Genomic DNA, 27,153 nt, shown 5'->3' with positions numbered 1-27,153 from the left:
AGAGGGCCCTATCGGATAACATCATGGCCGCCGCCGCCCCCTTCCCCAAAAAGAAGCGTCGTGTCTAATTCCGTGACTTCTTTCTTTCATCGACGTCGTCCTTGGTGTCGTCTGTTTCATGACTCATGAAAAGAAGAATGTTTTATCGGTTCATCACTAAATAAGAGTCTTTTGAGACTTTTTTGACAATTCACGAAATTTGGCTAATTCGTTAAGTAGCCGCTAGAGGAGGAAGTAGCAAATAAAATTAGCCGAAATAAATTTTGACAAAAGAAAAACAAATTGGTTGATTTTTTTTGCATTTTTTTGTGATCGTGTTGTTTGTCACCCCGTTTATGTTTCGGCGACGATAAATATCAATCGCCATTTTTCTTTCATTCTTTTCTTTTTGCATGAAAAAAAAAACGGAAATAATGGGAATAAAGGCAGGAAGGATTGGGAGGAAAAAATATTACAAGGATCTTTTTTGATAACTAAAAAAAGGGAGTTAATAATATCCAGGAATTTGAAGAAAAGAAAAACACAAATTTTTGAAGGAGACAGTGAATAGGCGCATGAATAATTTAAAAAATAATCAGAAATAGGTTCATCATTTTGTCTTGATTTTGATGGATTTAGAAGAAGACGACAAAAGGAACGAGGGGTTTGGTTTATTACATTACGGCAATTAGTCACACTGTTCAATTCATGAAGAGAACTTGTCCATTTTCTATTTTCTCTCTCATCATAGATTCCGCGCAAGTTTTCCTGGGTCTACTACTCCGATGCGACCTGGCCCAAATCAGTGAAGGAGTTTCATCATCCAAAAATCATCACCATAATTAATAATAATTATTGTTATTATTTACAAGCACAAATGAAAACACATGCTAAAAATTGGTTTTGCTTTTTTTGACATCATGTTTTGTTTTGCACGTCTATTATTTTCATTTATATTAACGCGGCGCAATTGTTTGTAGTCCAAAACTTTTCGTCTTCCAAGTCATTTCTTTTTTTAAAATCGTTCATTGGAAAGGGGAAAAAAACAGGGAGGAGTGGCTGCGTGTGTGTATGATGTGTGTGTGGTATGACATGAAAAATTGTAATAAAAACAAATATCTGCGTTACTTAAAAGGGCGTGGTGCAAAATCAATTCTGAGGGTGTTGATAGTGGTGGAATGAGTCGATGAAAGACAGGGTCTTTCACGACGACGTCGTCTGCTTGCTGTCACTGCGTTCATTCAATAAAAATGAATTTCCCTTAGGATTGTGTTTGAATCAATTTCTCCTCTCCATCTCGAAAATAAATGAATCGATGATAATTTAAAAAAAAAATATGTTTTGTTATATACGTATATCGGTATACGATAAGTGTATGAAAAAAGATTGCCGTTTCTTTTTTGTTTTTCTGTTTTTTTTTTCGAGAGCAAGAGAGAGAGAAGTATTTCTTTGTCAATCAAACGGTCATTGTAAAGAGAGAAAAAAATTCAATTGAGAAAGATTAGAAAGATTGGGGGGAGGAGGAGGAGCGATCATCTGCATATCATAAATGAGGGAATTCACACACACACACATACACACAGCAGCAGCAGCAGCTTTTGAATGAACCAATCGTCATTGAAAAAATTGGCCGGAAAAAGACTTTTGGATGACGGAGAATAAAGGAATTTGAGATGTGGGGAGGGGTGAGAGAAAAAAAAACGTGAATTAAGATGGAGCGGAATCGGCAAATAACATTATTGTAGGGCTGGGCGGAGGAGGAAGAAGAAAAACGAAAAAAAAAAAAAATAATTAGCAGACTTTTTTGGCCGGTTTCTTTCCTTCTTTAGAATTTCCTCATTGTCTAAATATCAGCGCGAGCAGATCGCACTCGCACGATGAGGGTCGGGAGGTCGCGGCACATACAAAACACACACACACGCGGTTTGACAAATGGATTAATGGTGACGAGAGAGAGAATGAAAATGATGGAGGGAAGATATGAACAAGACCCAAAAGGAAAGAAGGGAAAAAAAAATAATCAAACAAACAAATATGTTGATAATAATTGGAAAAAGAGTAGGGAGGGAGCAGCAGCACGAGACGAATGATGTATGGGAGGATTAGAAGAAGTATATCGTGTTGTATAATCCTTCCGCCTTCCGCCGGAAAAAAAAAATTATGATCCGCTGGATATATTTTTTAAAATTCCGATCGGGTGCTGTTGTTTGCCAGTTTGTAGGAGTAGGTAGTCACACTCGAAAAAAAAAACACACGCACAGTTATCAATTGTAGCTTGAAGCCGATGTCGGTAAAGGATGACGGAAGTAAGGGGGGTAGTAATGGGGGGATAGGGGGGGAAGTGGCCGCACAATCATCAAAAAAAGGAGGCATCATCACAGACCTGGTTCGTCGGTATTCAGCAACCAACAACGTCACACACGGCACACACTTAACACGAGCGCAAACGTTTTCACACACCACTCTCACTTTTTTTTTCTCCTTCTTCTTTGAAACACGAACACACACGAGATACACTGGCATCATTTTCTGTCGTCTTCTTCTTTTCAATAGTTACGTACTTTACAATTATTTTCTCACACTCTCACTCGCATAAACTTTTGAATTTAGAAAAAAAAAATGAATTAATTCCTTCCCCTGTTTTGTTTTTTTCCAGTCCTCGACAGAGCATTTCATTGGGAGGGGCCGGGAGGGTGGGTTTTTCTTTTCTCCTGCTATTTTCTTTTGTTGTTTTTTTGACAATTGATCACGGTGGAGGAGAAGTAAAGAAGGAAGAAGAGGAGGATCGAGAGCAGGTGCTTCATTTCATGTTTTTCAATGTTATCTCGTTATTTCATTTTTTTTTTAGTCTTTTGGTTGTTGTTGATGTTGTTGTTTGTTGTCTTGTTTCTTTCTGGGTCTAGGACGAACTGGATGCGTTCATTCCCGAACTGACAAAGGCTCCAGTAAAGAGTCCCGACTGCGGCTGACTTTGGTGCTGCTGCTGTTGTTGCTGTAGTTGGTGATGGTGTTGCTGTTGTTGCAGCTGCTGCTGCACTTGAGCTGACTGGCGCCCGTGCTTTGAGACAGGCGGCTGCAGGTATTCGTGACGGGCCAGTGACAGCACGTCGTCTCGATCCTCTTTGCGATACGCTAAACATCGCCGGATAAAGTTCTAACGGGGAAAAACAAATAAAAAGTTAATTTCACTTCATTTTAAAAATTGAATTTCATTCGTATTTACTTTGGCTTCCGAACTAACAGCTGGCTTGGTGGGAAACTGCACCTCAGTCGCTTTGAGTATGGTGTTCTCCTCCAAAATGGTGGCTTGCGACTGATTGTGTCCGAATGGTTTTTTACCTGCAAAAAAAAAACAAATTAAATTGTAGGAGGTTAAATTGAAATTAAAGTTATAAATGATTTACCATAGAGACACTGATAAAAAATGACGCCGACGCTCCAGACGTCGACTTTGGAGGAGATTTTGGGTGGCGTTTTGCCGACAACAAAGCATTCCGGCGGCAGGTACCAGTAGGTTCCGGCGCCTTGCGACGTCAGATCCATGCCGTGCTCCGGATTGTAATTGTCCTCGTCCATGATTTTCGAGAGGCCGAAATCCGTGATTTTGATATCACCGCAAATGCTACCGTTGCTCAACAGGATGTTGCCCGGCTTCAAATCGTAGTGAATGACTGGAGGTTTGATCTCGTTCAGGTATTTCAAAGCCGAAACAACTTGCGTAATGATCGACCTGAAGTAAAAACAAAAAGACACAACAACATTTTAATTAGGAAAAATAGCCGAGAGTGAGTGTTGTTGTTGTTGTTTTTTTGTACCTGGCTTCCCGTTCGCCGATAATCTTGTGCTGTTTCAGATAGAAATCCAGATCGTGGCCGTCGCAGTACTCGAGGACGGTGCAGAACGAGTTGGCGTCAATCTCGAAAACGTCAAACAACCGCACGACTCTTGAATGGTCCAACTGCTTGTGAATATTGTACTCGCGGAGAGCGTGCTTGATATAATTGGCTTTCTTGTCGTCCTTCCAGTCTTTGTTCAACTGATGGACCTTACAAGCCACGTACCGTTGCTCCTGCAAAAACGCCAAATTGTCAACATGCCCCACTTTTCTAATAATTGACAAGACAAGGAATCAAAACAAGTACCTTGAGGTCAAAGGCTTTGTGGACCTCACTAAAGCCGCCTTTGCCCAGCAGCATGAGGAGCAGGTACCGATCGTTGAGGATGGGGTGGTTGTTGAAGCGACTCTGGTCCTCGTTGTGAATCCGCTTCAGTTCGCGAATGTGCAGGTTGCGCTCACGTTCCAGCTTCTCCATTTCCAGCTGCAGGTCGCCGTCCTCCTTCTTCAAAGCGTTCTGCTTCAATTTCAGGATCTCCTCGGCCTCGTAGTACTCCTGGATGTTGAAGTCGCGGTTGAGGTCGCCCGACTTGAGCGTACTCTCCGTCCCGTTGAGGAGGTTGTTGCTGTTGGACGAGTCTCGCCCGGAAGAGGTGCTAGAGCTGCCGCTGCCGGCCGCCGTCCGCTTCCGGGTCGTTCCCGTCGGCGTTTCCGACGTGGTCGGCTTCCGCTTGCACAAGAGTTTACGCTGCCTGTCGATTTCTTCGCGCAGGGTGCTCAGCTCTTCCTGTCGCTTGGCCAGCTCCTGGAAAGCGTAGCCGTCCGTCCAGTTTTCCTGGAAAGTGGCCCCGACCCTTTGCGTCACGAACTGGCCGAGCCTGAGCCGGTTTTGCATACATCGCGCCCTGGCCTCCTTCTTCTCGATGGTCGATTTCTCGATCAGCAATTTTTTGACAACGTCTAGACACTTTTGAATGGAAGCCTTTTGCTGGTCAACCACCTTCTGCTGGGCAGACACTTTGGCCGATAATTCTTCGTTCGATCGCAACAGCTCGTCTATCCGATTCTCTTTGAGCTCCAGCTCGTTCTGTTGTTGTGTTTTATTGACTTCTACTTTGAACGAGAGAATAAAATCGATAATAAAATCAAGTCATTTCTAGAGATTCACAATGTTTCAGAGCTCAACGATAAAACTTACCGGTCACGATGGGAGGTGGACCGGGGCCGGCCCCGCCACCTGCCACCGCTGCGACGACAGCGGCAACACTGGAAATTGTGGCAGCGGCAACACCTCTCCGCCTCGTTGTGCTTCCGGCCGGACTGCTGCTGCTGCTGTTGATGCCACCACCGCTGCTATTGGTGCCGTCCAGGCCAGCAGAGACGGCAAGACCGGCGCCGATGGCGCCCACTGAAGAGACCACGGCAACGCCCACTTTCTTGTGGTGTGTCGAAGGCGCCGGGTTTCGTGGTGGTTGCATTAATCCGGCATCAGATCCGCCCACCACTCCTCCTGCGGGCGTGGAAGCTGCTGGGACTCCTCCGGCCGCCGCGATCGGCTGATTCGACCCACTAGTCACCTGGGCACCTGTGGCTGTCACTGACTGGGCTACAGGAGACTGTTGTAGCCCGGATCCGAATCCGCCGGGCGTTCCGTTTCCAGTCACCATCACCGTATTGTTGACTGGAATGCCACCTGATGGACGGTAATAGAATTGCGTCAAGAAATTTTCTTTTTCTCTCAATCTCAGCCACACCACCAACAACAACACGAAAAAAAGGACCGAAAGACAAAAGTTATAAATAAGGAGAGCAGGCCAAAAAGGGGGTAGTAGGTAGTTGCGGGTGTAGGTGGTAGAGGTGTAGTAAAAGCGAAAGAAACGCACCAGACGGTGCCGAATGATTCATGTTCGAATTTGGATAACTGGAGGCAGTCGACGACGGCACTGTTGAGGACGCCGTGATTGCTGCTGCTGCTGCGGCTGTTGTTGTTGTTGTGGTAGTCGCCGCGCCCTGAGGAGACGGGCAAATATTGGGCACTCCCATGAAAGACTGTTGTTGGCTCTGCATCGGCTGCAACTGCTGCTGCTGCTGCTGGTGAACTGGAGATGGGGATTTGGTCCCGCTTTGACGGCCTGGGCTATTCGGTGGGTGACCTTTGAAATATTCGCTGATTTTCTTATTGTCTCCACGTGATTGTTTGCCTAATGTCATTCCAAATGATTCAATCGTATCAACCAACAAAAACGAAAAGGAAAAAAGCCAAGAGAACAGAAACGACAAGCGAGGGTGGCAGGGTAGAAAAGGAAGACCAGGGTTTGGATGGGTTGTAATGTCAAAATCAAATCAAAAGTCAGGAAAGAATTAAAAAACAAAACAGAAACAGCCGAGGAATTACCTAAAGGTGCCACCGTGTCGTCGGCATTTTTCCGTCTTCTCTTCCGCTCGGTGGGGGTAGTCGGTGCGGCCGCCTGGGCCGATCCGACGCTGGCCGCTATCGCATTAGAGCTAGAAATCCTCTGCTGTGGGCCGCCACTGTTGTTGCCACCTCCACTACTGCCACCGCGCTCAGGTGTCCGTAGTTCTTCATTCGTGTTGTTGTCGTTGAGTCGCATGAGTTCCCGGTCGGAAGAGCCCGTACTCAGGTTCGAATCTTGGTTGTGCTGGTGCTGCTGCTGTTGTTGTTGCAGATGTTGTTGATGTTGCAAAGGAGTAGATCCACTAGTTGGCGGGCACCCACCGCCCAAACCGCCAGGCGCCGGCAAGTTGTACAGGACCGGCTGATTCGGGTTGGAATAGCCACTGCTTCCAGAGCTGCCCGAACCTCCCGAACCTAATTTTTTTGGAAATAGAATTAAAAAAAGAAATCGTTAAAAAATGGTCCTGCCGGTCTTTTATCTCATCATCGATCTTGGTCGTCTTATGTCAATAGGGTTAAAAACGTGACGGGAATACTGAGCAACTGGATTCAAAGGGTTGAAGCGATTCAATGGAAAAAGAAAACCGGTCCGACCACATTTCGTGTACAACACACGCATATTTATGTTCTACGACAGGGATGGAAGGAGGAAAAAAGAAATTGGTGGTGGTGGGGGATCGTTGGGAGGGAATGGGGAGTGTATCTCTTCTCACCATGATTGTTGGTGGAGGGATTCGTATAGGCAGCCGTGAACTGGGGAGTTGCAAGTTGTTGTTGCTGTTGTTGTTGTGGCGGTAGTGGCGGTGCGTTGGCGGAGGCGTTGAGGAGACTGGACGGACTAGGCTGTTGGAGTGATTGCTGTACTAGTTGGTTGGTTGCCGCTGCTGTCATGACGTGACAACCCGGCGGTGGCCCAGCAGAGTGGGATCCAGCCATAGTCGCAGCATGCTGCTGAAGCTGCTGATGTTGCAGTGTGGCGCCACTCCCGCCGGCCGGATTCGACGTCGATCTCATGCCGAGGAAGCGGGCCTCCAGCAGCTCTTGCTTGCGTGGATCTAACGCCTGGAAATTGTCCACCCGAGGACCTGCACACATAGAGGAACAACAAATTTTTTGTTTGTAGAACCACACACAAAAAGAAAATGAAATATTTTCAAAATGCTGAGGATTCCAAAAAACTCAAAAATATCTCCCCCATGACGGATCCCGAAAAATATGCCGTCCCCCTCCTGCAATCCCGATCCTACTACTGTACCCCACACTAAGACTGTCTGGGCATTGACTTTTTGGCAGGTTGGGCGGGCGGGCGGTGGGTCGGTCGCTCGGTGGGGTTTTCTATTCATCCCGATGACGCCGGTCCAGAGAGAAAGTAAAGGGGGTCGCTATATAGTGGGTGGCGTGTGAGGGAGGAGGTCACGACGTCAAAAGCTGCTGCTGCTTCTCTGCTGGCTCTCTTCTGGATGTGTGTGGAATACAACAAAGTACACTACTAGACATCTACGCCTCTCACTTTTCTTCTCGCCTAGTATAGTGGCGGTTCGGGGGATCGGAGAGGGGGCACAGATTGCCTGTTCTATCGATCGTTTTGTGTCTCTCTCTCTCTCATTCTCTGCTTCTTACTCTTCTCTCTCTCATTCTCTTTTCCTCCTTGATCGCCCAACAGTCGACGACGCCCAATCAGGGACATTTCAAGGGAATTGAAAGACGAAGAAAATGGAAAGAAGAGGACGAAGAAGAAGAAGGAGAGAAAGAGAACAGCCCGCGAGGGCAAAGAAAGAAAAGAGATAAGCAACACACAACACACAACACACATACATACATACATAGAGAGAGAGAGAGAAAGAAAAGGAATTAACGAGTCCCCAACCAAAAGCTCCAGGACACACGGACTCGATTATTGGTGGGCGCTCGCTAAGTTGCCGGATGCAACTCCTGGAGCGCGGGCTAGGTCGGAGGTGGAAGTTGTCTACTAGTCTCTCTCTCTTTCTCCTTATCCACAATGCACCACCAGTCACTAGTACCTAAAAATGTTGTTCTTTGGGGCGCTCTCTTGACAAGCGGGAAAGAAATAGAATCGAGGCTATGCCTGTCGGTGACATGGGGACTGCCCTGGGTGATTATAACACACACACACACACAAGCTTCGACTACTAACGTAATGCAAATGCCACAGAAGTGAAAAAGAATGGCGGTGGTGGGCTCTGATCCAAGTCCGAAAGGTGTAGCATAGCAAAAAAAATGCTCAAGCTAAAGTAAAGAAGAAATAAACCGGTAGAGAGCGGGCGATGTGCGGGTGGGTCGGACGGACGGACGGACGGATGGTTGGTTGGTTAGAGAAAAATAGGAGTGCGAGAAACTCGGCACAAACTGGCCGCCGGAGGAGACAAGTCGGCTGTCTATGTTCATAAGGCAACCAAACCGACTCATAGTACAGTAGTACTGTTTAGTATACTATACTAAAGAGTGTTGTGTGTGTGTGTGAGAGTCTAGTCCAGAGGCCCATCGCGGATCAATAACAGACTGGGCGAACAGTACACACACACACACACACACATACTAGTACTTTGTCTCCCCTCCCCCCCAGCTAGTCTCTTAGCTATTTCCTTGACTGAACATATCACACACACACCGATACGTATATACCTTTTCCCTTTATAAGTCCTTTGCTTTTGCTTCTGCGGCTGCAGCAGCAGCTTACTATACACTACACAGTACTGTTACTCTCTCTCTCTATCTCTCATTCCACTCTTCTTCCATCCTTTCCTTTTACACACACTGGCGCTCCGTCACCACATTCTTTCTCTCTTCTCCCTTCTATTCGCCTCGTCCCTGCCTCTCTCTCTCCCTTTTTAAGATCTATTGAGATGCACGGAAGTATTGGGGAGGCGGAGAGGCGGCCCTAAACCCAATGTTCACGTTCAAAAAAAAATCGATACCATTGCTGGTCATTTTATTTTTTCTCTCCTTTCGTCCTCCCCTTTCCTATGTGTGTGTTGTATCGTGGGTTGTTTCTCTCTCTTATGGCAACGGTCGGACAAACGTATGACGTCTGGAGGGTGGTGATGGGGGGGATATAGGAAGGACAGGGGGGCCTGGTGTGTGTGTGTGTGAGTAGACACACTTGATGGCAACCTTGACTGGCATGTTGAAAAGAAGCAATGGCTGCAGATTACTTACTTTTCTAAACTAGCTCACTCATCAGAAATACACTTAATAAACATGCTGACTTTCTGCCTCCCCATTCAATATCAAATGTCAGATCAGATTCCTGAGTACGACAGGTTACACAGCACTGACTGATAAACGCAAAGATCACTGAACACCAGTCTTCACATGCACAACAGCTTCTTGATAATGCACGATCACATCTGCAATCCTGATTAATCGAGCTTGTGCCTAGTACTAGCTGGTGGTGGTGGTGGTGGATGAATCGTCATCTGCCTAGACAATGGTTTGTTGGGTTGTGACAGCTGAGACGGGTTAGGCAAACACAGACACCAACAATTAGCAAGTTGTTACTCACCAGACATTATGAGATGTGAACAGCTATGCAAAGACGCAGAATGGTTCATGTAGAAGGACAGAGTTGGCTGGCAAGTTCATCTCATCGACACTGAAAAGAGAAATAGAAACAACCATTAGTCAGAAAGAAAGGCACACACCCATGGAGAATGCAAAATTTACTGGGTAGCAAATTTAACATGGCAGCTGATGAATGAATGAAATGTCTGGATTCACATAAATGGATAAAACTTTCCATTCATCCAGCAATTTGGTCAAAGTAATTCTAGTCCTTCAACAAAATGGCACTTGAAACGCCGAATCGAAAAAGAGCAGTAACGAAAAACCCAGTTATTTTCACAATTTTAAGTTTCTTTACCAGAACAGAGAGAGATTTTCGAGATATGGCTGTCGGTATGCACCATGGCCGCGGATTACAGAGGCTCTTGAGTTCTTCTCTCTGTTATAACTCTGCGACAAACTGTGTGGCTTGTTCGAGCCGAGACAGTTCACTTTGATTGACGGATGGGTTACCAAAATGTAAGCAAGCCGAATCGAAAATGGTTATAAGTTGAAGAAGAAACAACTGAAGGTTGTGCTGCTGCAGCAATAACTTGCATGGCTGCAGCCAGACGGAAAACACAATCGCCCTTCTCTCAATCTCTCGTTGTCGTTAAATAATGGGGAAAAAAAAGGAATGTGTGTCTAACGGGCTCGGATGAAATATTCCATACGAATAGGCAGCAGGCAGCAGCACACCACCCCCCCCTCTCTTTCTGTGAAACTCACTTGCACACACAGGTCAAAATGGCGACGAGACTATTTGTCGTAGTCAAAACTCATCAACAAAATTGACAATCTTGCCTCGCGCTCGCGAGGCTTTCAAAAGTACACCATATAATCCCAAGGGCCGGAGAAGTAGGAATCTCGATCGAATATACATGTACCAGAATGACTGCTGTGCACACCACACCACAGAAGCTCCGTTTCCGGAATCAAATCAATATGGTTATGGTTGATTTTGACGTCTCCTCTCTCCTCTTCTGCTCCTCTTGGATGGATAACTTCTCCTCCCGACTTGTACTTTTATTAAATGGCGCGATAGTTAAGAGTGGGAATCGAGTTCTCTGCTGCTTGTCTACACTCTACACACACGCTCACTCGAACACAAACTTCGGCGAGACCAAAAATTCACATAGTCTGTCTGTGGGCACTGTGGCACATGAAAACGCGACGGCAACCAACGGCAAGAAATTATACTAAAGTATACAACGAGGTTTACTAGCCTGGTTGGATTAAGCTTCAATTCCCGTAGTCATCAAACCATATTTTGGGTGGCGCTGCCATCAATTCGGGGTTTGGTATTCGTTGCGTTAAGAGGGGAGGAGTTGCTCTGTCACACGCAATGTAAACAATGGACAATCTTATGACAACTCGTCTCAAAATAATCGGTTTTCTATCAAAACCTGCACAGTTGGAACAATTTCAAGGTAACTTTGAAATCGATATGCACTCGCTACATGTGTTGTCACTCATTTTTCTCTTATTCCTTTTGTGACGTCTTGTTGAATGACCTAGGCTCGACGGTGCAAACCATTGATCAAGTACTGCAAAATAATTTAACGCTAGTCAATACACTTCTCAATGCAGCTGAAGATCAAGGGAAACATGATTTGTTGAAAACATATGGTATTGAGAAATGTCATGTCGGAGATGTGAGGTAAATCATAAATTATTTATTAATGGGGAAACCAAATCGTCATCCTGTTTTATTTTCTTGTTCATGCAGATGGTCCTACAGTTGTGTTTGCCTCGAAACAATTCTTGAAATCGCCAAATCAATTGATTTGGACAATGTAAATTGTAATAACTCTGGCAATCTCAACGATCCCAATCTACCTCGGCTATCAGTTCAACATGAGATTGACATTGCAAAATGCTTTCAGCTCATTGTTGGCTTTGGGTTGCTTCCAAATCTCCTTCCAAACATAGGAGTTCCAATTCAAAAGAGATCAAAATTCTTTAATCTCTTCCATCAACCAACAGATATTTCTGATGAGCAGGTAGTTTTCTAAATAATGATTAACTCTTTCACTTTTACTCAATTCTCTTTTTCTTTAGAAATATTCAAGATTAACAGTGACAGTTAGAGGACTATGTGAGATCGAAAAGAGCAAGTCTTTTGGAGCTAAATTCGCAACCAAACATTTGGCTGATTTGCTGACAGCTCTACTCCAGATCTGTCATGCACCCATCAGTAAGCCAACTTCAGATTCTCAGGTGCTACTTTGGCAGAGACTTCATGAAGAACGCCAAGAGTTCATTCCGCTCTTGAACTCTGTTCTCGAACGGACGTATCCGCCGTTGTTGGTGCAAAGTTTACTGCTATTACAAGGACCTTCTGCATCCCACGCTAAAATCATTCGGGTATGATTCTTTAATTCCAACTGAATAATATTTATAGTATTAACTTGATGTGTTTTGTTACAGGACGCTCCGCAACCAGCACCGAGATGGTTGATTCGTGTCTGTGCCCATCTGCTCACTCAGCAGCTGATGCATCCTAATGGTTTAGCTATGACTATTCAGGGCGTCATGGATTTGGCGGAAATCACTTCCGAAATGTGGCAGCGATGCGATTCCCTTGCTTACATCATTTCTACTCCACCTAGCAGAGACCCTGTAAAACAACGGGAATATTATTCGATAATTGGCCCACAACTATCAGAATTAGTCACAAAATCACACAAGGTTTATTTTTTATGAATTTGCTCAATTAACTGTTTTATAACTTTTCTTCTCTGCTTTATTCAGGAACTTCCTGATGGACCTTTCAATCGCATAGCAGCTGGCTGTTACCGTGAAATAGCAGCCCGCTATCGTCATGTGGCAGAAGACACCGTTTTCGGACCGTTGTTTCAACCTCTTGCTTCCGAAGATCAAGACGTTTTGATCAGCTGCATTGAAACACTTCACTCTATCTTCGTGAATGGAACAGATCCTTCTGGATTTTTGCTATTGCTGGTGCCCCATTCCTACCGCCTCATGCAACTTTACAGGTTAGTTCACCAGCAACTGTGAAAAATTACCGGCCAATTAAAAAATTGATTTTTTATCGCAGGATTTGGTGTCAAAGTATTTTACAAGTAAAGACGCTACTAGAAGAGCTACTCGTTCGACTGATTCGTCATAGTGATAACCCTGATCGCGTTGGGTTACTCAGAAGTCTGCTTCAAATTCATGCTAGTAACGAAGATGATGAATCTTTTCTGGACGAAGACGAAAAGAGTGTGATGGCTCTCATCGCTATGCTTCAGCGCATAGAAGATGTCCACCTGACGTATTCAGTCTTTGTCTCGCTATTAGAAGATCTTCCCAAACTGATGGTTGACCAGCCAACGACTTGCTCACTAACACCCCAACAACCCCATCTCCTTCATTCGGTTAGGAGAGGACTAGTGACTCTTCGACTGATTGGTTTACTTAGCGAAGATGAACAGTTACAGAGTTTCTTACTCAACAATCCTCATCAAGCAGTAGACTTTGCGCAGGTCTTCCTCAAACGTGCTGCAGAAAATTTGGATCGCAATCACTTTGATGTAGACCTTGAGAAGGAAGGTTTGGCTATTGTTTTCGCCGTGATTGCCCTGCAAATCGATAACCTTGTTGGAAAAGAGTAAGATAGGATTTTCATATTGAATGTGGTTTAACTTTGACTAAATTAACTCTTACTTTTTAGAGATAAATCTGATGTGTGGTCTTTGTTTGATCCTCTGGTGGAGTCCCTTGAACAACTGGTGAAAAAGCATCCGCTGGAACGAATTCGAAGCGGAGCAGACGAGCTTCGTCTTGCAATTCAAACCCGAGGCTTCGTGTTCAATAAAGAATCTACGCCCACTGGATCGAGAAATAGTAGCAGTGCCAAAGATCAAGCTTTCCAGATGGCTTGGGATCAACTTAGTGATCCATTCCTGCCCGTCCAAGGTCATGCAATTCTTACTCTGTCGCATTTGCTCAAGAAAAAGGATAAAGAGGCACTTAAAAATCGAGAACGCTTATTGAAAGTATTCCTTGACTCGCTGGAGCACGAGGACTCGTACATTTATCTGGTATTTTCACAGTCACAAGTTTGATTGTTCATTTTATTTTAATATTTTAATGTTTTCTTTTTAGATGGGAATTCAGGCTCTGGGTTCTCTGGCTGATGTGTTTACAGAACAAGTTGTCCAAGCTCTTGTTCAACAGCTGGAACAGTTCACTGACCTTAAGGAGCCCCAGTTGGTGACTGAATATGAGCAGTCTGAAATGGACACTCCGACAGCGGAACCAGTACGACGTCCAGCAGAAGTCCGTTTGAAAGTAGGGGAAGCTCTACTCCAAGTAGTTCGTCTTGTTGGGCCTCTCATCCCGAAATACAAAAGAGTGTTGCTCAATTCTTTCCTTCGTGGAACCAAGGACGAAGATCCATTCGTAAGAGCATCTTGTTTGCACAATCTGGGTGAACTCTGTGCACTGCTTCGTTACTCTTTGGATTCGGTGGCTTTTGAGGTAAACATACTTTCAAATGCTTGAAAATGAGAGCTGCCATTATAAAACATCTCGTTTTTAGTTGCTGAGCTGCGTTAGCAATTTGGCTGCTCGAGATCCGGCAGTTGAAGTTCGCCGAGCGGCCGTCCTTTTGATTACTTTGCTGTTACGTGGACTAGATTCTGAAGCATTACAGGTACTTTGTTACCCCTCTTTGATTATAGTTAATTGTCTATAAACGTTGTTACCCCTCTTTGATTATAGTTAATTGTCTATAAACGTTTAACTCTTTGTTTCTAGGTTTTGGAGCCGATCATTAAAGATTTGTACCGGGTATTAAAAGAAATAGTCCTTCGTGATAACGACGATCGTGTTGTTACGTTCCATGCAAACCAAGGCTTGGAAAAACTAGGAGAAATCGTCAAACAGTATCTCTCTGCACCGAAACTAGCGGGGAAAACCATTCGCCAACTTCGGCTTCCGTAGTTGCATAGAAAGGCGGGTTCCTCGTTGTCTGTTGTATAGCGACCTTATTCTCTGCTAATGATTTACCTTTGAATGATGTAAAATGGCAAAATGCTCATCCGCAACATGAACTTTCACCCGACAGAATAAACATCGTATTTTGGAAAAATGATTTTGGAGTTCCTTGTGGTTATTATAAATTTTAATACTAGAAAAAAAAAACAAACTCAAGAGGCTTAAATTTAAAAAGTTGCTGTGAATTAGTGACTTTTTTTTTACTGTACACGGACTGAACTCAATCATCTTTCTTCTTAGTTGCTAGAACCTTTGCTTTCGGTGCTGCTGCTACTTCTTCTTCTACAGGATTGCTGTTTTTCTTTCCCAAAACAGATTTCAATTTGGAGATCAGTCCTCCTCCTCCGCCACCACTCGATTCTTTGACAACCAACCTAAGAAGTACCGTTCCAATCATTACACAAATCTGAATAAAATTTAAATAGTAAGATTCACTTGCCTTTTAGTGGTTAAATTGTAGAGTGGTCCGAACGCCAAAGCTACCACCGTACAAGCTAAGCAGATCACGTTGTAGGGCATGCTGAAATCAGGGGTGGCCATAGCTACAACCAAAGTCTCGGTATGAACACGAACGAAATAACCGGACTGGCTAACGTTCCAGCTAGAAAGTTCGGATGAGGTTTAAATGCAAATCTATTTAAAAAATACCGTTTTATTTTTCATATCTACCTCTCATCGAAAGTAGAAACATGTCTAGGTATTCCAGTCCAGTTGCGGGCAACGGGTAGTAGTGCAGAAATCACAGCTGGTCCCAAGTCGAACCCTCGATGAGCGTCTGGAGGATACTCAGTCCATTTCAGGAAACCCTTTTGGAATTCCCACTCGATTTCAGTGACAGAGTTGGCAGGTAGAGTGAGGCGCAATTCGAGGTGGTTTGGTCGCTGTCGATCAAGCCCAGGCCTGAAGTATAGTTTCTGCGGTATGTCTTTTCAAATATAAATTGATGCTTTATCCACAGATGGAAGTATTAATTTTAAAAGGCCATTACCGATTGCGACTGGTTTGTTTTTGGAATTACTAAATGCCAATGTATGGAGGAAAACGCGACAATACCACGGCACCAATTCCAAAAACACAATGTCTATATCATTGCTGTAATAGTTGTTGTGGATTCGAGTCACCAACTTTCCTTTAGCTTGCCCATGACCTGCCAATAATTGCTCATTATTTAAAATGTCAGATTGAGCTTTTGTATTAGAAAATTTACCTCCTACAAAACGAGTAGCGTGGATAAGTGGTGGTGGAATAATTCCATAAGAAAGTTTCTTGGTGTACGCAGCTCGAACATTGATGGGCCAAGGTGATACCTCATTGAGATCATAGACTGCAAGATGAGTTGAACTACCTCCCCGCTGATTGACGACGATCGCTGCAGGGTCTGGCCTCAGGTTCCAGTGTGTGGTGCTTGTCTGGTTTTTTTATACAATCCTTTTTAAATTTGTTTTCTAAATAAAGGATTCAATAGCGCTGTACTCACAATGTTTGAAGTGATGTCGATGTAAACCTTCGAAAGTGTCGCTCTTGGACAAGATGAGAATAAATGGGCCCCATAAATACTTTTGAAGGACCAGTCAGCATTGATACCGTGGTAGGTATTTCCATGCAGGACGGTTGGTTCAGAAACTAGAGACAGCGATAATTTCAGTTCCAAGGACGATTCTTGACATTTTTTGTCCTTTTGAATCAAAAGAGTTAAGACATGCTTGACGTTTTTAAAAAGAACATTTTACCCTGCAGATGGGCCTCAAATCTAGAGCCAAAGAGTGGTAACTGCTGTCATACATGTTCTTGGCATTTAAAAGTTCACCCAATCCACTCTGTTCAAAAAACAAATATTGTAGAGTGCATAGAGTTTAAGGAATTTGATAAGTAAACCAACATGGCTTTCGCAGGGTAAAAGTTTTTTCCATGGTGTTAGATTTTCAGTGCAAACAATTTCTCTGGGCAGGTTTGCATAACGCTGATGAGAAGCATTAGTTCCGCCTAAATTCAGACCCTCTGGAGAAAAGGTCCAAATAGGCTGAATGGTGTTTGTTAGAGTTACAAAATTGAAAGAGGAGCAGAAAAGGCCAGACAGTGAGTTCACTAGATCAATCCAAGCACCATCTACTTCGTCACTATGAAAAGACAATTTAATGATAAGAAAAATAGATAAATATTGAACTTTATAAAATATTACTTGTTCAAATGAGGTTGAAAAGTAGCAAAAACTTCTGCACCAGGACCAGCAAATCTTACTGGGTATCCCCATTTCTGTGTGCGCCACAAGCTCTGTGTTAGACTGAGATGAAGTTCTCTCAAAGAATGTTTTTGTATGATCTCTCCGATTGATCTCGGAAACAGGTTGTAGTGTTGCACTAAGATATAAATAATTTGTTTGTTTTTTTAGTTTTTTCTGTCTTAATTCAAGCTTAAGAAAATAAAGCCGGCTCACGTTTAGTTTCCGAAGGATCAACATCCCACTTTGTAGTGAACTGGAAAAAAGAATACACATGACCAGTGGGTAATGGTTTTATGAGAAGCTCTTCACTGAATGATTCTGATGTAGCATCGACCAATATTAAACTAAACCCGAAAAAAAGAACATAAATGTATGTTTTGGAAGCGAACTTCATTTTCTTTTTAAACTGACAGATCGCAACACTGCAGCTTCATTGCCATCTAGCGGTGAAGTAAAATCGAAAGATAGAAACGCCATCTAGCAGATTCAATCAGTACTTTGTGTGAGAACGTTTTCCTGCGGAAAATTGAAAATCGAAAGTTTTGGTTGATTTCGACAAATCTGATTGGCAAAGATGACACTCCACAGAATATACAATTCACGGCAGAATGGGATATTGATTGATGAATTTGACTTTCTAAAGATATTGCCATGCGAATCAGAGCTTGCACTATTGATTTAATTTTACATTCAACGTAACAAATCGAGTGTAAACAGGAAAGGAATTGTTTTCGAGATTCGCAATAGCGCAATACTGACTATACGCAACACACAGCTAGTTCACGAATAAAATAAGATTTAATATCTCCTTCTGACATTTTTCTAGCGCATGTTGGTGACCAAATAAAGCCGACATATTTAGTCAGCATAGAGATAGAGAAACTTATGAAGTTATGATCCAAGGTCTTTTTCTTTTCCAAATGTCCAACTTAGGTAAAAATTTATCAATCGAATCATCCGCCCGATTAAATCCCATGACTCGCTGAAAAACGGATGTCCGAGAGAAAGGGTTTATACCTCTTGCGCCACTGATTCACAGATAGAAAGTGAAAGTCGTCGCATGACACGGGTCTTCCATTTTGCATTCGACTCATTAGTTTTAATTACAGCAAATAATTCTGTTGAGATCTCAACTCTTTCCTCATTCAGCCGGTGGATGTTTTGCCGGTCAGATAGGCACGTCACACACTCCCTCCAGCACTGGGAAATACCGTTTCATTTCACAATCCGGCCACTCCTGATTAGGTATACCTGCTGATCTCTCGACGGTGGCTGTGCGTGCAAAGCTCAGTGTACTACTTTGTCTTCTCCAGTGCAGACGTGTTGGATGTTTCGCTCGTGTGTAAATGTGCTGTTATTACGGCAAGAGTGTTTCAGTGCGAAAATTACGTTTGAAATAAACTTGAGTGGAGTTGGTACGCAGGAATTATCCGTTGGAATATTTCGTTTGCTGTCGCTGGGCGGATAAAAATTGCGCTCAGATGACATCATCTGTTGGCTTGCAGCAGTCAACGCTGTTCTATTTCTTACTAGTGATTGGTCAATGTTTTCCTAAATGGTTACCAATGATTCCGGATGGAGCACAACAGGTGATCGAAGCCGGCTCAAGTATCATATTGACTTGCATCTATCAGTACCGGGATGAACATGACACAAATTTCGGGAATATTTGGTGGAAATTGCCCGACTACGTTGAAAAGAACCCGGTAATTTAACAATTCCTTTTAAGTTTGTGTTCAAATTTTCATCAGAATTTGATTACGTAGACTGGCGACCTTCACACCCGCCTCAGTAAAACATTTGACAGGAACGAAACGCATTCGACATCAACACTGATTCTACTAAGAGCTCGACATACAGACACAGGCTATTACGGTTGTGTGGAAAATAGCTGGAGCAATAAGAAAATCGAAAAATATGTCTACGTTTACAGTTAGTTAATATCCGTCACTCAAAAAATGACCAAATAACAACCAGATTCTATCATCTTTTAGATGACAAAGACGTATATTACTCTCCGGACGGTTACCAGTCTAGTTTTCTCACTTTCATGGACCCATACGATACCGGCTATTTAGTCCAGCAAGGAGCTTCTCTGCACATTCCGTGTAAACCGACCCATCCCAAGCTCAACATCTCCATCATCCGCGGTAGTGAAATCACCGCAAAAGGAATAGTTTCAACGCAATTGGAAAAACACGACTTGTTATCCGAGACCAATTCTAATTGGCTGCTTAGATACGATCGCGGACTAACATTGAAGAATTCAAAAGTCAGCGACACTGGCAATTACCAATGTGTTGGCACGATGAACAACATCACCGATAAGAAATATTTCGATATTTACGTCAAAGGTATTTCGCTCTAGAGTTCTTGTAAATGTCATCAAAATGACGGTAATATCTGAAAAATGTAATTAGGATTGGAGTTGACTAAAGTTGGGGAAATCGACGACCCGGTGTTTGAAGGAAACAACGTCACTTTGATCTGTCGAATTTTTACTGAAACCGAGTTCTCCTCGCCACCGGAATGGGCCTACCGGATAAACAATACGGAGCCACTGCAAATTCTAAATAAATTCACCCCAGGTATACACTGAAACTAACTGATAATGTTTCGTAAAACCTAATTAATAGAATCGTTGAAGGTATTCAGATAAAGACGCAACATTTCAACAAAGAAGTATGCGTGGGAGGATGCAAAGAATTCATCTATTACGAAAGTCAACTAGACTTGATCGACGTGACTCTAAATACTTTCACAGTCTATCAATGCACAGCAAATATCGACCAGCAATTAGTGTCCAAAACAATTGCCTTTTCAATCAAAGGTATTATAGGAATAAGCCGGAAGTGGAATACATGCAACTAATGTCAAAATTTCGATTTTCAGGATTAGTTTACGACAGGATAATAGAAACGGACACTGCTGCCATCATAGCCGCATCTGTAACTTTAACGCTGATAATATTACTCTTGGTTGGAATTGGAATCAGTGTTAAATTATACTTGGATAAAGTAACTACATTCAATTTTTTAAATGTTTTACAAGCGACTAAACCTTAATTCCTTCTTTCGTTTCTTTTTGAAAACTAAAGAAAAAACTTAAAAGAGAAATAACAAGGAGGTTGAATGGATATACAAATGGAGTCGACCCGGATCTGCCATTCTTACCCTACGATCACAAACGATGGGAATTTCCGAGAAATCGTCTCACGCTCGGTTTGTCATAGATTTAAAATTCCTGAAATCTACGTGAAACGAAACTATGACGATTTATAGGAATGGAAATTGGAGCTGGGCACTTTGGGCGAGTTGTCAAAGCTGAAGCTGTTGGGATCAGAGATTCCTGCGACGAAACCGCCGTCGTCCAACGGATAAAACACAAAACGGTCGCCGTCAAAATGGTCCGATCGCAAACTAATGACGCCGGAATGGACGCGCTCATCAGCGAATTGAAAATTCTCATTTATTTGGGCTCGCACGTCAACGTTGTGAATTTACTGGGTGCTTGCACTAAACAAATCACCAAAGGTTACATCTAATTCTTACGATATCAAAAAGTATTACTGACCTATTCAAATAATAATTTTGTAGGGGAGTTGTACGTTATAGTGGAATATTGCCGGTTCGGTAACCTGCAAAATTTTTTAATCAACCACCGGAACAAGTACGTCAATCAGCTGGATGAGTTTGGCAATATCAAATTATGTAACGACGCAGAGAATACGGGAGGAATTCCTTCCGCTTGTGCGGATGTGGAAAGAAAGCGGTCGGGCCTCGGAAGGAAATGTGATTCCAGTTCAAATTCTATTTCAGAGTATCCGCGTAAGTTTATCGTAACTAATAATACTTAATTGCAATAAATGTTATTCTGTGCTGGACTATCGATTTTAGTGGAGGGGGAGGATTACATTGAAGAACCAGAAACGTTCTGGAAATATGGAGAAGATCCTGATGCGACTCCTCCCACCATTTGCACCCGCGATTTAATTTCCTGGTCTTTCCAAATAGCTCGAGGAATGGAGTATTTAGCTAACAGAAAGGTACGCTATTATTGTTTGCGGTGATTTCATTAGCAACCTACAAGTTCCCTACATAACTCTCACAGGTTCTTCACGGTGATTTGGCCGCTCGGAATGTTTTATTGGCCGACGACGGGGTTGTCAAAGTGGCCGATTTCGGCATGGCCAGGAAAATGTACTACAACGAAAGCTACGAGAAAAATGGAAGGGTAAATTAAAATACCTTGATCTGATTGTCCGTTGCAAAAATATACATTTTGTCTTGGCTGATAGGGGCCATTGCCAGTCAAGTGGATGGCGATTGAATCCCTGACGAATTACACCTTTTCCAGCCAATCGGATGTTTGGTCCTACGGGATTCTTCTATGGGAGCTCTTCTCTCTTGGCAAAGTTCCATATCCAGGTGAGCCTGCCATTTTCCTCAATTAGAAAAAAAAAATTAAAAAGTAAATTATTTTACAGGTAGGAACGCCAAATTCGAACTCGTCAAAGTCATTCAAAATGGTTATCGAATGGAGAAACCGGACAATGCGCCCATACTCTTTGGAGAAATCATGTCCAGTTGCTGGAAAAAGGAACCGAAAGAAAGACCAACGTTCAGCCAACTGCAGGAAATGATAGGAGACTACTTGGAGCCACTGGCTGTTTCCGACTACTTAACTGTCAATAATATTCCTTACGAAATTGGTGACGCTTGTTGGACCAGCCACCCAGGACATACAAATGTGACGAAATATGTGTCGCTTTATCAACCACGAGAAAGCGAAGGAAACGTCAATTTCGATTCATTTGACACACATGATGAGATAACTCAACTTTAATGCTTCATATGCCTTACTAAGCAGATTGAAATTTGAGTTAAAAAGGACTGTGATCTGTGATGGCTCAACTATACTTAACTGTGATTTTCTTAGATTTGCCACAAGTTGAATTTTTCTTTGTTACTTACCTACTGTGTCCAATTCTCCAGATCATCTTGAGAATCATTTTTACTAAAATACATTTTAGAGTTAACTAAAACGTCCGGGTTTTCCACGACCTTTCTTTGTCGAAAAGAAAAAACCTTGGAAAAGAAAAGCTTTTTAATCTTACCCTTACCTATTATAATCCTTGGGTTCCTTGCTACCTTTTTTTCAGGTGTTTCATAACAAACATTAACGAATTATTCTTACCCTTTTCTTTAAACAAAATGGCGTACATTTCTTTGCACGTTTAAACCGCCAATTTCAAAATTAGATTTCACGACTTTGTGATTTTCTTCGCGTCGAACCAAATGAACCCCCACAAGACTTTGAATCTATATACCAATAGATTAAAGAAATATCCTAAACCTCAAATAATGCTCCCCTATACTAATCCATCTCTCCAAATGTATTGGATTATTTTGATGTGTCGTTACACAGCACTTACATCGACTTATGATGTGATGTTGGGGAGAGCCAAGCGCAAACATTTATATAGCACCGCTCATCTCGTTGAGATTTATATACGACCAAAAACCCAATGCGAGGATGGCGGCCATTGTCGTCGGTCCCCCTGTTTCAAAAAAAAAAAAAGAGTGTCAGTTCTATTATATAGGTTGCTGGTTACGGCCGGCCGACTCCCATCGACTCTCACAATAGAAAGGGGGGGGGGGGAGATATGAAGGGTCGTCGAGTTGTTATTTCATTCATGTAATGATCGATATACCGCGTTTGCTCCTTTTGTGAACACGCTCCTCGATTATCCAACACTTGAGAGCAGCCCGGGAAAAAAAATAGCAAACAACAATTCGAAAGGACCAAACAGATCATCTCCGCTGCTGTGTGTGTGCTGTCAACGCTCACGTTCTGCTTATCTCGACTGTTGTCCGCCCGGGGTTAGAGAGAGTTTCCAATAAGGCGTCCGCGGCTCATATTGTTGGTGTCGTAACAGATAGGGATAGACACAAACACACCAGTCCGGATTACACCTCCATAATGGCGCGGGCTCTTCACATATAAAGGCGGCGCATCTATTTTCAATTGTCGCCGTCGTCTTTTGCGGCTCAACAAAACGATGGCTATCGCCGTAATTATAAAATCCCGCGCTTGAATAACTGCGCCAGCGGCTGCTGCTCCTGCTCCTGCTATATAGCTCTAGACGAGAAATAATGTTTTGTTAAAGGGGCCAGCAGTCAATTTCCGGATGACAAAAGAGCTAACGAAAATGGGTTTTTTTCTTTTCGGCAGAGAGTTTCTCTCACCCACCCACCACCACCATGCAGGACGGAATTGAATCCACGGAGCGAGTGGGTTTATGAATTCCCGATTACATTGAGAGCACCGATGACACTCACAGCAGCAGACGTCGGGAGTGTGTCAAAGGAGGACAGAGAGCTCAAACTAGCCCCGAATGCTATACTACATTGTCCGATGCTGGGATCCTCCAGGGAGAGTTTGGCCGGCGCCTGATACGCGCGAAGAAGGAAACTTTTCTTCACTCTGCCGATGCAGCCAGAGCGCACCGGAATCGAAATCAACTATTACGTCGTCATAGCAGAAAAAAACCTTTTCCACTTCTGTGCTGAGAGCGCGTCTGTAGTTATATAAATGTGACCCCGTTTGAATAGGGAGTATCAACTACAGCTCTCAACTTTAGAACATAAAAGAAAAATCGTATCAAATACATTTAGCAATAGGATATACAACAGTCTCTGCTATCCTCTCTTTTATTTTTTTCAAGTGACATCGCATATGACTGCGTGTCATTGTTGGGATATACCATATAAGTCGATGAGGGTATCCATGTTCCGGATCGGTAACTTTGTCGCCCCCCTTACCAAATAACTGACTACTCTTCTTCTCTTGTGTATGTTGATGTGTGTATAATATACTCGTAGCACATTCAACAGTCTCTCTCTGCTCCTATTGTGTGTGTATACAACCCAAAAGAATATTATAGCTGTCGCCTTTTTTTTTCTCTCTCTCTCGATTTATTTAGTGAGGTAACTATATACTGTGCGCGACGACTTGATCGATTGGACAGTTGGCGCGGCCCAGCAGCTCTTGTGTACAGCGCAAACGGCGTTTTTCCAGCGAATCATCAAGCCAATACTCTTCTCATCTGACACACAAAAGAGCCTTTTTTACCCCCTCTTCGGAACCTTCCTGTATAGGAGCGGATATGGATAGGGGGGGTCCGGCGATGAGACTTGATGAATGGCTTTGTTATTGTCTAAAAAAAGATATAAATTCCGTATGGACTGTTTGGTTAGGTTATAAGTAAGACGACAATCAGTGCTTCGCGGGTTATAGGAGAGAGATAATTATCAAAAGGTTTAGGCCGAGTAAATGAACTTTTTGGGGGGGATCTCGGGGGAGGTTGTGTATAAGCCACAGATCCGCAACTTCCGATGGATGCCATCCGGTAATTTCTTCTTCCTCTCGCCAAATAGACACACCATTTCGAATGATGCGAATCATGGCAAAATGATTGTCTTTAGCTTAGATTTGATGATGTTTGTGCAGCACATATAGAAATGGATCCGGGGTTGGAGAGGGGGGGAGTGGCTCAGAAAAGTTTTCGGATGAGATTTGCGGTTGGTTCCGTGACCCTCCAGTCGTGGGGCGGAGTCTTGTCCGGAAGAAGGAGACAGGGCGGAGCTGTAAAGAGAGTTGGTGCAGTTCCGGCTATGCTTGGGACTATTATAGTTTACGCTGGCGACGTTGAGACTGTGCTGCTGCTGGGCAAATGCTGACGTCAGATGAGACACGCAGACGCAACGCGAATAAAGAAATTTATAGGCGGCAGAAATATCAACGCCCATTCTCACCCGTGTGTGTGTGTGTGTGTGCGGTCCTTTTGAAAGCCGTTTCGTTTATGCCCCCCTCCAGAAACCGATACGCCGGTGATTGGTGGCGCCTCATCCTCCTCCGAAATCACTTCTTCACCGCGCATCTATAAAAGTCCAAATCGCTGCAATTCCGGCCGCTCTTGTCGGTTCACTCGGTCGTCTGCGTCGCAAGTAATTAAAGTGAGTTCTCCAGTTTTGTGCGGATTTTCATACATCGCCAATTTCAAAAAGGTAAAATTTCAATCATCCGGAGAATCTGTATCAAAACGAGAAATAATTTTAATGATCGATTATTGATTTGAGAAAATTGATTGTAGTTTCCATCGAGTAGAATTGATTCATTTTTCAAGGGTCGAGTGAAAGGGTATTATTGGCAGTTGTGTAACTTTGTCGAGCTAGGCTAAAACTTTTGAGATACCAAAAGTCTGCTGTCCCCACGGGATGTTACTGATTTATTATTGACGTAATATCTGAGCCCTCCGGATGATGATACCCCTTTGGAAACTGTAAATTTGACGTCAAAAAGTGATCGTGACAAGAGGAAACGACATTCCCGCCCACAGCCAACATATCAGCACCCGTCAAAATGGCAATGAATAAGAAACGAATCAAACCGATGATCGCGCACTGTGCTGAGCTTGTTTCGTGTGTTTTATAATCCCGACGGCTGTGCGGGGCTGTCAGATCAGATTAGCGTCAGACAGTAGCGTGTACACGTGAAATGGGAGGGGTGATCCGACGCTAAAAACATGACGTGTTTTTCAATAGTTTTTTTTTTATTCCCTCTTATACGTACTTGTATTATTCAAACAATCCCATTTCGATCGTTTCAGCAGGACGTCATTTTTCCGCCCCTCGTTCATAGCTCGTCATCCGCCCCTTATTAAACTGCTGGATTCCGGTCGCTGGATCATGCCCCATACAGGTCTGTAATGAATACAAAACAAAAGTGAACTTTTAAATTTATTGATACCTTCCGTGAAATGAATTTACTTATTATTGGTGGAATATGAACAGGTCAAGCCGGGGTCAACCAATTGGGTGGCGTATTCGTCAATGGACGGCCACTGCCAGACTACGTCCGTCGAAGGATCGTCCAGCTGGCGTTGTTAGGCGTCCGTCCGTGCGATATCTCGCGGCAGCTTCTAGTCTCCCACGGATGCGTCTCCAAGATACTGACCCGCTTTTACGAAACGGGGTCCATCCGGCCCGGATCGGTTGCCGTCAACAACAAACATAAGGTTAAAAATTTAAATTTCGTGACAAGCTATATAACTTTTAAAAAGCCTATAATGTTTGGGAATTTTATTTGGGTGATTTCAACGCACCGATAAGCTCGAACTCATTTTCTTACCTTCGCATCAATTTTCATTTTGAGAATTTCTCCTCGTTTTCTCGAATGTGGAATTCAGTGAACAGCGAACGCCAATTTGTCTTGTCAAATTGGTGGTTGGTTTACTTGTAAGGTGGCAGTTAGTTACGGAACCATTCCGGCGCGAAAACTAAATCATTCGAACGGAAAACAAGAAATGGGTCGTTAATTGTCGTTAATTGATTGTGGGAATTTACCGGTACAGTCGTTTGCTAACTAGTAAAATATTTTACTGCTTTTTCTGCTAATAGATTGCGACGCCTAGCGTCGTGCGGAAAGTGTTGCGACTCAAGAGCGAAAGGCCGTCGCTATTCGCTTCAGAGATCCGAGAAGCTCTGCTGAGTCAGCGGCTCTGCGATCCCGGTCAGGTGCCATCCGTTTCATCCATTAATCGAATCCTTCGCGAAGCGGCTTCCGCATCCAGTTCTTTGGCGGCGGAATGGCCCGGACTCATGGTAGGCCATCACATGCAGCAGTTGTTCATCAGCAACCAATCAGCATCGATGCAACAACAGCAGCAACACCATCAAATGCTATCGCCATCTGGAAGTACTACACAGCCAACCTCCGCCGCTCATGCGTTTCCCAACATTCTTCAACTGGATTTATCTGTTCCGTCGACATCCGCAACGACATCCAGCTACGATCCAGCCATGCCATTAGACTGCAGCAGCAAACGAACGGCGACTGATTCCGAATCCGGTGCTAGTCCAGCCGTCCCTCCTCCACCGCCGGTCATCGTCAAACGCAAAAAGATTTCGTACGCCATCGAAGATTTGTTAAAAAAGGATGACAGTTAGGCCTGGCCCCTCCGATCTATTAAAAAAAGAAAAAAAAAAGAAAATCACATATAATTATTTACCGTAAAACGTTATGTCTAGTCATTAGAAGACCTCTCAGTTTTCTTCGAATATCACACAGATC

General features: G+C 43.5%; 5 protein-coding genes and 1 long non-coding RNA gene across 21 annotated transcripts; 3 read left to right on the top strand and 3 right to left on the bottom strand.

The window, feature by feature from the left end:
• Positions 1-1,617: 1,617 nt before the first annotated feature.
• On the bottom strand, positions 1,618-10,990 carry LOC124203899 (serine/threonine-protein kinase tousled-like 2). Of its 15 annotated transcripts, none has more exons than XM_046600779.1 (12): positions 10,111-10,955; positions 9,915-10,039; positions 9,754-9,843; positions 6,944-7,315; positions 6,210-6,644; positions 5,698-6,015; positions 5,013-5,507; positions 4,122-4,927; positions 3,795-4,048; positions 3,384-3,709; positions 3,203-3,318; positions 1,618-3,133 (listed from the first exon to the last, which is right to left on the bottom strand). In XM_046600779.1, exons 3-12 carry the CDS (start codon positions 9,800-9,802, stop codon positions 2,879-2,881), a joined length of 3,426 nt encoding a protein of 1,141 aa, XP_046456735.1. In that variant the 5' UTR covers positions 9,803-9,843; positions 9,915-10,039; positions 10,111-10,955; the 3' UTR covers positions 1,618-2,878. The 15 variants fall into 15 exon arrangements, with proteins under 15 accessions (XP_046456735.1, XP_046456739.1, XP_046456737.1 ...); XM_046600783.1 differs by having other exon boundaries at positions 4,122-4,924; XM_046600781.1 differs by lacking the exon at positions 9,915-10,039 and having other exon boundaries at positions 10,679-10,990.
• Positions 10,991-11,061: 71 nt separating this feature from the next.
• LOC124203902 (transport and Golgi organization protein 6 homolog) lies at positions 11,062-14,895 on the top strand. Of its 2 annotated transcripts, none has more exons than XM_046600796.1 (11): positions 11,062-11,221; positions 11,310-11,451; positions 11,521-11,794; positions 11,853-12,158; positions 12,222-12,482; positions 12,546-12,790; positions 12,853-13,407; positions 13,471-13,840; positions 13,905-14,279; positions 14,341-14,454; positions 14,559-14,895. In XM_046600796.1, the coding sequence occupies exons 1-11, from the start codon at positions 11,146-11,148 to the stop codon at positions 14,742-14,744; spliced, it is 2,904 nt and encodes a 967-aa protein (XP_046456752.1). In that variant the 5' UTR covers positions 11,062-11,145; the 3' UTR covers positions 14,745-14,895. The 2 variants fall into 2 exon arrangements, with proteins under 2 accessions (XP_046456752.1, XP_046456753.1); XM_046600797.1 differs by having other exon boundaries at positions 11,069-11,221; positions 14,341-14,482; positions 14,523-14,600.
• A 64-nt stretch (positions 14,896-14,959) lies between these two features.
• Positions 14,960-17,474, bottom strand: LOC124203906 (GPI transamidase component PIG-T-like). The gene is given in 11 exon segments (XM_046600800.1): positions 14,960-15,172; positions 15,238-15,399; positions 15,468-15,723; positions 15,787-15,945; positions 16,006-16,207; positions 16,276-16,473; positions 16,529-16,615; positions 16,678-16,915; positions 16,978-17,155; positions 17,233-17,422; positions 17,424-17,474. Coding segments are annotated over 11 exon segments (1,860 nt in total). The 5' UTR covers positions 17,460-17,474; the 3' UTR covers positions 14,960-15,018.
• Positions 17,475-18,090: 616 nt separating this feature from the next.
• LOC124203903 (vascular endothelial growth factor receptor 1-like) lies at positions 18,091-21,943 on the top strand. Its single transcript, XM_046600798.1, has 13 exons — positions 18,091-18,725; positions 18,786-18,951; positions 19,014-19,373; positions 19,440-19,607; positions 19,667-19,849; positions 19,912-20,036; positions 20,117-20,240; positions 20,301-20,552; positions 20,616-20,846; positions 20,916-21,064; positions 21,130-21,252; positions 21,317-21,446; positions 21,506-21,943. Exons 1-13 carry the CDS (start codon positions 18,501-18,503, stop codon positions 21,862-21,864), a joined length of 2,595 nt encoding a protein of 864 aa, XP_046456754.1. The 5' UTR covers positions 18,091-18,500; the 3' UTR covers positions 21,865-21,943.
• A 240-nt stretch (positions 21,944-22,183) lies between these two features.
• On the bottom strand, positions 22,184-25,991 carry LOC124203913. The gene is made up of 3 exons (XR_006878672.1): positions 25,851-25,991; positions 25,654-25,784; positions 22,184-25,113 (listed from the first exon to the last, which is right to left on the bottom strand). It is a non-coding gene; the product is annotated as an uncharacterized LOC124203913 (long non-coding RNA).
• LOC124203912 (paired box pox-neuro protein-like) lies at positions 25,044-27,087 on the top strand. The gene is made up of 4 exons (XM_046600808.1): positions 25,044-25,088; positions 25,691-25,782; positions 25,875-26,098; positions 26,481-27,087. Exons 2-4 carry the CDS (start codon positions 25,770-25,772, stop codon positions 27,027-27,029), a joined length of 786 nt encoding a protein of 261 aa, XP_046456764.1. The 5' UTR covers positions 25,044-25,088; positions 25,691-25,769; the 3' UTR covers positions 27,030-27,087.
• Positions 27,088-27,153: the final 66 nt, after the last annotated feature.

The sequence above is a fragment of the Daphnia pulex genome, chromosome 10 (genome assembly GCF_021134715.1).
Source record: "Daphnia pulex isolate KAP4 chromosome 10, ASM2113471v1".
Taxonomy (NCBI): Eukaryota; Metazoa; Arthropoda; class Branchiopoda; order Diplostraca; family Daphniidae; genus Daphnia; species Daphnia pulex.
Note: the sequence above shows the minus strand (reverse complement) of the source record. Positions and strands in the feature narration are given on the sequence as shown.

What these genes read in the sequence shown, in the direction of transcription:
- LOC124203902 (XM_046600796.1), top strand. Translation starts at nt 11,146, where the DNA reads ATGGACAATCTTATGACAACTCGTCTCAAAATAATCGGTTTTCTATCA. An exon ending in TAGTCACAAAATCACACAAG is followed by an intron (nt 12,483 to 12,545) that starts GTTTATTTTTTA and finishes TGCTTTATTCAG; the next exon opens with GAACTTCCTGATGGACCTTT. An exon ending in CGCCTCATGCAACTTTACAG is followed by an intron (nt 12,791 to 12,852) that starts GTTAGTTCACCA and finishes TTTTTATCGCAG; the next exon opens with GATTTGGTGTCAAAGTATTT.
- LOC124203912 (XM_046600808.1), top strand. An exon ending in CCGTCAACAACAAACATAAG is followed by an intron (nt 26,099 to 26,480) that starts GTTAAAAATTTA and finishes TTCTGCTAATAG; the next exon opens with ATTGCGACGCCTAGCGTCGT.
- LOC124203899 (XM_046600781.1), bottom strand. Translation starts at nt 9,802, where the DNA reads ATGAACCATTCTGCGTCTTTGCATAGCTGTTCACATCTCATAATGTCT. An exon ending in CGACACGGTGGCACCTTTAG is followed by an intron (nt 6,016 to 6,209) that starts GTAATTCCTCGG and finishes GAATGACATTAG; the next exon opens with GCAAACAATCACGTGGAGAC. An exon ending in ATCGGCGAACGGGAAGCCAG is followed by an intron (nt 3,710 to 3,794) that starts GTACAAAAAAAC and finishes TTTTTACTTCAG; the next exon opens with GTCGATCATTACGCAAGTTG.
- LOC124203903 (XM_046600798.1), top strand. Translation starts at nt 18,501, where the DNA reads ATGACATCATCTGTTGGCTTGCAGCAGTCAACGCTGTTCTATTTCTTA. An exon ending in ACTACGTTGAAAAGAACCCG is followed by an intron (nt 18,726 to 18,785) that starts GTAATTTAACAA and finishes TTGATTACGTAG; the next exon opens with ACTGGCGACCTTCACACCCG. An exon ending in TTCTATTTCAGAGTATCCGC is followed by an intron (nt 20,847 to 20,915) that starts GTAAGTTTATCG and finishes TATCGATTTTAG; the next exon opens with TGGAGGGGGAGGATTACATT.